General features: G+C 60.1%; 1 protein-coding gene across 4 annotated transcripts in view; it reads right to left on the bottom strand.

Annotated features, from left to right (window-relative positions):
* Positions 1-5,873, bottom strand: part of BAIAP2 (BAR/IMD domain containing adaptor protein 2) — a 29,441-nt gene that overhangs the window by 3,272 nt on the left and 20,296 nt on the right. Inside the window, exons 7-13 of one of the 4 annotated variants that reach the window (XM_031064654.1) lie at positions 4,804-5,031; positions 3,762-3,963; positions 3,111-3,312; positions 2,961-3,029; positions 2,621-2,783; positions 947-981; positions 8-508 (exon numbers count right to left, since the gene is read on the bottom strand). In XM_031064654.1, the coding sequence (XP_030920514.1) occupies positions 478-508; positions 947-981; positions 2,621-2,783; positions 2,961-3,029; positions 3,111-3,312; positions 3,762-3,963; positions 4,804-5,031 (930 nt within the window). In that variant the 3' untranslated portion in view covers positions 8-477. Of the gene's footprint in view, positions 1-7; positions 509-946; positions 982-2,620; positions 2,787-2,960; positions 3,030-3,110; positions 3,313-3,761; positions 3,964-4,803; positions 5,032-5,873 lie in introns of those variants that run through there. The other 3 variants (XM_031064653.1, XM_031064655.1, XM_031064656.1) reach the window with 3 other exon arrangements.

Here is a 5,873-nt window from a genome sequence, read left to right as displayed (position 1 = left end):
GGGATCGGGGCCAGGGGGAGGCGCGGGGACGCTGCCCCCCCTCCGGGAACGGCATCCCGGGCGCGGGCATCCCGGATGCTCAGTAACAGTACGGACACCAGAGGCCATGCATATGTGATCCAGTCTGGGAGTTTGGTCCAGGCTCGTGCGGGGCGGCCGGCGCGGCCCCTGGGGGGGACAGTGCATCGCTAACATCACACGGGAGGACAAACACCGGGTCCCACTAAGTGACAACTGCGCCTGGGCTGCGAGCACAGGCCTGGCGGCAGTTTCTGCTTCATAAAGGCTTCAGAAACAAGGGCACTGTGAACACCGGGGAGGGGTGAGAAGCACCATGGTTTCCTTGAAGATCACAAGAGTTTCAAATCCAAAAGAAGTAGAGAAAGAGAAACGAAAGGGAAGGAAAAAAAAAGGGGGGAGGGAAAGAAGCAGAAAGCTCTTCCAAGCAGCAAGGGGCCGCTGCGAGCCCAGGTGTCCTCACACCGTTGATACCAAACTGCCACTGCCGCTGCGGAACAAAGCACAGAGATGCCAGAGTGGCCGCGGGGCAGCACCGAGCTCACGGCACCGCGGGCGGGACCCTGCACGGCCACGGGCTCCACCCAGCCCCAGGAGCCAGACGGGGCAGCTCCGTTGCACAGGGGATGGATGGAGGACGTGCTGGGGAAAGGCCCGGGAGCGTGGGCTCTCCGTGGCTTCCCTACCCAGGTGTGAGCCAGGAGGAGGTCGGGAGACGCGACTCTCTGGAGGAGCACGAGCTTGGGGACACCAGGCTGGCCCTGGCACCTGCCCTCCCTGGGTCCCCCCATCTCACAGATGAGACCTGGCCCCATCCCAGTCCCTGGGGAGCCCACGCAGGGACCCCTGTGGGGACACAGCTCCACGGCTTTGCCCACAGCCAACACCAAGAGCTCGCAGGGAATGTGACAGCAAGGTGACATCTTACCTGTTGACGGACCTCGTCCCGTAGTCATCGAGACCCTGTGGGGAGGAGAGGAGGAAGCACAGTGAGGGACCTTTGGGCTATTTGCTCAGGTGCCACCGGAGGGTCACACGAACAAACCAAAGTGCATCAGGACCCAGGGCCGAGAGCTGATGCATTTGGAGAGGAAAAGGAGATATGGAGATGATTGGAGTGGGATTCAGACAGCAGGGAGTGAAGTTCCACCACTCCCTGTAGGCTTTATCTGGCCAGACATGGAAAAGCAACTGCTGGGAGAGCCCTGCTCTGCTCTGCCCAGCCCCTCAGAGGAACAGAGCTCTGGCTGCTGCTGAGACTGTTGGAAAGGGGCTGCACGACTGAGAGACACCAGTGAAATGTTCTGTGGAAAGAGGGGTTGCCTGTATTCACTCCCACCAGAAACCCACAGGATTTTGGACCATTTTCTCCTTTAGCCGGTGCTGAGCAGGCTTTGCAGGGAGGGACTGAGGGGCAGCTGGGGATCAGGCCTGGAGAACACCCCTCAAGGACATCCCTCCTTGAGCTAGGGCCTGCCCTGGGATGTGACTGGACCAGCTCTGCTCTCCATAACAAACATGGAGAAAACTCCAGGAAAGAGGGGGAGTCCCTGGCCTCTGAGCTGGCCATGCATCAGCAACCAGAGACCCACATTCCACCTTCCCAGGAATGCTCCCAGTCCCAAAATACCCACTCCAGCAGCAAATCCTGCTGGAAAACCCCAGCAAAACAGCAAGAAGTGGGGCTGTGCTTCCACCCCAGTACCTGCAGAGAGGAGCAGATCCCATCTGACCTGCCCTGTGGAAGGTTTGGTGCTCACTGCCCTTCTCTCTCCCTCCTCATCCTCTCCCCTCTGCCAGCACGTGATGCCAGCGTGGCTCATCCCAGCGCGCTCACTGTGGTGGGAGAGCTGCCCTACACCTGTAGCTCCCGGGTTAGGCTGATCCCACTGCTGTGCATTCTCCCTGGCTTGTTATCCAAGAAGCCCTGGGCTTGCTTTGGACACTCTGGGATCCTGTCCAGGATCTGCCCCAGTGTCCCCACGGGACTGTCACCGGCTTGATGTGGCACGTGCCAGAGAAAACACTTCCAGCTGCCTGTGAGCAGCCTGTTTCTGGTGGGAGACTCCCATGGAGTCAGCAAGTGTTGTCCTTTGGGGGTTTACGGGGCCATTTTGTGCCACTGCCCCCGTGCCTTGCCCGTTCCTCCCCATCCATGGGCTTCCTGCATCCCTTCCCCCCAGCAGAGGGGCTCGGCAGGAGCAGGTCCAGGCAAGGCACGCGGATCACCAGGCACAAAACGGCCAAACTTCCATAAATCCCAAGGGAAACATTGCAAGCGTCGGACTTACAGCTGTCGACCTAGTGTAAGGCTTGTAGTGAGCGGAGGGTGCTTGGCAGAGGCCACTGGAATAGTCTTTAATTGCACACCCATAGGGCATTAGGTAGTCCTAAAACAACGAACAGAGGTTGGAGAGCCGCCCTCGGCACCCCCAGGCATCCTGGGAATGGGAACGTTCCCACTCATCCCATCCCATCCCAGAGGGACAGGGAGCCGAGACCCCCGGCCAGCACAGCAGGGACAGTGCCCAGGGATCGGTCCAGCATCCCCCAGTGCTCAAACACCCCCCCAGAGTGGGAGAAGCTGGTGGGAGAGGCTCACCTGGGAGAAGGCAGGCACGGCCACGCTGTAGGGCCGCTGCTTGAAGGTGTTGCTGCCCTGTGCTGGGAAGGCCTGGGAGGCCATGCCATAGTCTGGTGGCGGGATGGAGATGTCATCCTTGTCCAGCAGGTTGCCAGTGCTGCTGCTCTTCCCTTGCTGCAGGCTGGGGGGCCCAGAGCAGAGGTGTCAGCTCCGTGCAGAGACCTCCAGGCCACCCATCCGCCATCCGCTCATGGCAAAAGCCACCCAGAGCCAGCAACCACCCCGCTGTGCTGTTATTCCTAAGGAATTCCTAATTCCCATCCCAAGGACACTCTGTCACCCCACACAATGCTCCTACCTGGTGTGGACCCGCTCGCTGCCATCATTGTCAAGGACCCGTGTGTAGGAGAAAGGAAACCAGCCCCTCCTGAAAGGCAAAGGGGGGGATGAGGCCAAACCCAGGTTTGCCCCAGAGGAGGCTGCTCCCCAGGACACCCAGCTCGCTCACATTTTGGTTTTCTCGCTCTCTCCGTAGTGCCAGCCGTCCCGGGCCTCGGGCACCAGCAGGGTGATGAGGTCTCCCTCCTTGAAGCTCAGGAGGGTGCTGTTATCCCCGGCAGCGTGAGAGAAAATCGCCTGCACCCTCGTCCGGCCATTCCTCTCGAGCCCGGCGGCCATGGAGCTGGAGCGTGGCAGTGTCTTGTTTTCAGCTGGGGGAACAGACACCAGTGGGTGCCCCAAATCCTGCAGCCCATCCCCAGGCACAGGACAGGTCCCCACCCCTCCTTATTTCAGCCCAGTTTGTGGTTGTACTACAACCCTCGGTGTGACTCACACCTTCCCCCTCACCAAGCAGGATCGGGCTCTCAGCATCACCCACCAGCCATGGCAAAGGGAGCAGGTTCCCTGTGCCACACTCCACAAGGTTTTCCTTCTGGAAATCCTGTGAAACCCCAGGGCAGAGCCCAGCTCCAGCATCTCCTAACGCTCAGATCAGAATGCACAAGCAGCACTTAACACCGAAGGGATGCTGTGGTCACTGTGCCCCCACCAGCAGCACCCCCAAGAACCATCCCCACCCTGGAGCACCCTGGAGCTCCCTGGGCACTGGGTCCAGCAGAGGCAGCTCCAGGGCCCCCTGGCATGACTGGGGCCTCACCTGAGGCGTAGCTGTTTTTCGGTGCCACGTTTTTGCGAACTGGGAGTGTATTGGAGTAAGAGTCACTCAGCTGCTTCTGAGGCTGGGGAGGAGATAAAGATTTGGGCTGTGCTGGCTTCATCTCAGACCAGTGGTTGTACCCGTCGCTGTCAGAGCCCGAGACTCCGTTCATCACTGGCAGGGCCTCCTGTGCCGACATGCGCTGCGAGACAGGAGGGGAGGGGGACACGGAGGGCTTCATTAGGGCATCCCTGCAGCTCCAGAACATCCCTGCAGCTCCAGGAACATCCCACTGCAGCTCCAGGGAAATCCCACTGCAGCTCCCCAGTGGGATACAGCTCCAGGAAAACCCCTGGAGCTCCAGGAACATCCCACTGCAGCTCCAGGGCCGCTCCACTGCAGATCCCCAGTGGGACACAGCTCCAGGGACAGAGGCAACTTGGAGCTTTGTCCTGTTGGGTTTAGCTCCCAGCCAAATCAAACTGCTCTGGGGCAGCAGTGGGGTCTCCTCCATGGTATCTTACTGCTCTGAGCTCCCCTGAACCTGACAATTCCCTGCTGAGCTCTGTGCTCAGCTCATGTCCCCACATCAGCGGGACACCCTCTTCTGAAGGGTCCTTCATCCCAAGGGTCACTCCAGGCCTTTCCCTGCAGTTACTGGGGTACCTGGGTTCAGTCCCACAGCTCAGGGAGCAGCCTGGACAGGCACGTCCAGCTCCTGGGTTCCCAAACAATGCCTGGGAGCCCCTGCTCTGCCAGAGCTCAGTGGGATGGGGTGGGACAGGCAGGTCCAGCTCCTGGGTTCCCCTGGGTTCCCCTGCTCTGCAGAGCTCAATGACTGTGGTGGAATGGGGTGGGACAGGCTGCCCGTGCCCAGGTCAGGCTCCTCCCCACACCCCAGGACGGCCCAGAGCTGCCATCCCTGCCATCAGTGACAGCCCATCCAAGGACAACTTGCCAAGGACAGCGGTGGCACCGGCCCGGCCTCGTCCCTCCGGCTTTGCTCAGAAGGGCAGGACAGCTCCAGCACAGGGATACTTACTCCTACAAAAGGTGCCAGCTCCGGGGGGACAGGGAGAGGTTTGGCACCAGGGATGGGATCAGAGATGATGAGGTTGGACTTGGATGTGGACAGAGGGCTGGGCATGATGGTGCCATTGCTGCTGGCAGCCATCTGCTGCATCAGCTGGATGGCGCGCTCCGGGATCTTGTTGGGGTCCGAGCAGGATTGCTGCCACAGCGGCAGCTTCTGCGTCAGCATCTCCTTCCCCTGCAAGAGCAAAACCAGGTGTGAGGGCACAGGAGTGCAGCTGGTGTGCCCCCCTTCCCCGGGCAGCACCACACGCAGCCAGGGCTGAGCTGGGACTGATTGATGGCTCTGTGTGTGGCACAGGTAAGATAACACCCAGGGACATGCTGCTCCCAGCTCTGATGGCACCAGAGCCAGGCAGGAATCGTGAAAAAGGGGAATGAGGGAAGGGAAAGGTAATCCAATCTCTCCCCATCAAGATATCCTGCGTGCAGCATCTCCAGGCTGCAGGGAGCAGGGCCCCACGTGGAGCAGAGAAATAAAACCAGGCTGAAACCGTGGCAGGGCACAGCCCATGCTCCAGGCTGTCCCCACATCCCCAGGGATGAGCTGCTTCCTTGGGGGGCTCAGCCCCAGCAGCCTGCAGGCCCCTGTGCTGCATCCAAGCCCCACTGCTCCCTGCCAGCAGTACCATGTTCCAAGGGGGAAACAGATGGAGCCAAACTTGTCCTTATTCACCCAGAATGTACCAGCACATCCCCCTGTGTGACTCAGAGGGGGAAGATGTCCCAGCCCCCTTGAGGTCCCTTCCAAGGGTGACCTGATGTCTCTGCTCTGCCTCATCTGGGGACAAAATGTGATCCTGCATATCAAAATCCCCCTTTAAATCCAATTTCAATGTCCCTGCATATTTCCCCAACACCGGCCATCAGGTCCAGCCGCATGATCCTGTGGAGCATCCTGCAGGAGCCATGGGCAGCAGCAGGATGGAGTTTTGAGCAGGACACACACCACACCATGGACAAGCCACCAGCGAAGTCCCTCCTGCAAAATCAGCCTGTGGGTGCTGCTGCAGCACGGTT

Source organism: Geospiza fortis, unplaced genomic scaffold (genome assembly GCF_000277835.1).
Source record: "Geospiza fortis unplaced genomic scaffold, GeoFor_1.0 scaffold546, whole genome shotgun sequence".
NCBI lineage: Eukaryota > Metazoa > Chordata > Aves > Passeriformes > Thraupidae > Geospiza > Geospiza fortis.
Note: the sequence above shows the minus strand (reverse complement) of the source record. Positions and strands in the feature narration are given on the sequence as shown.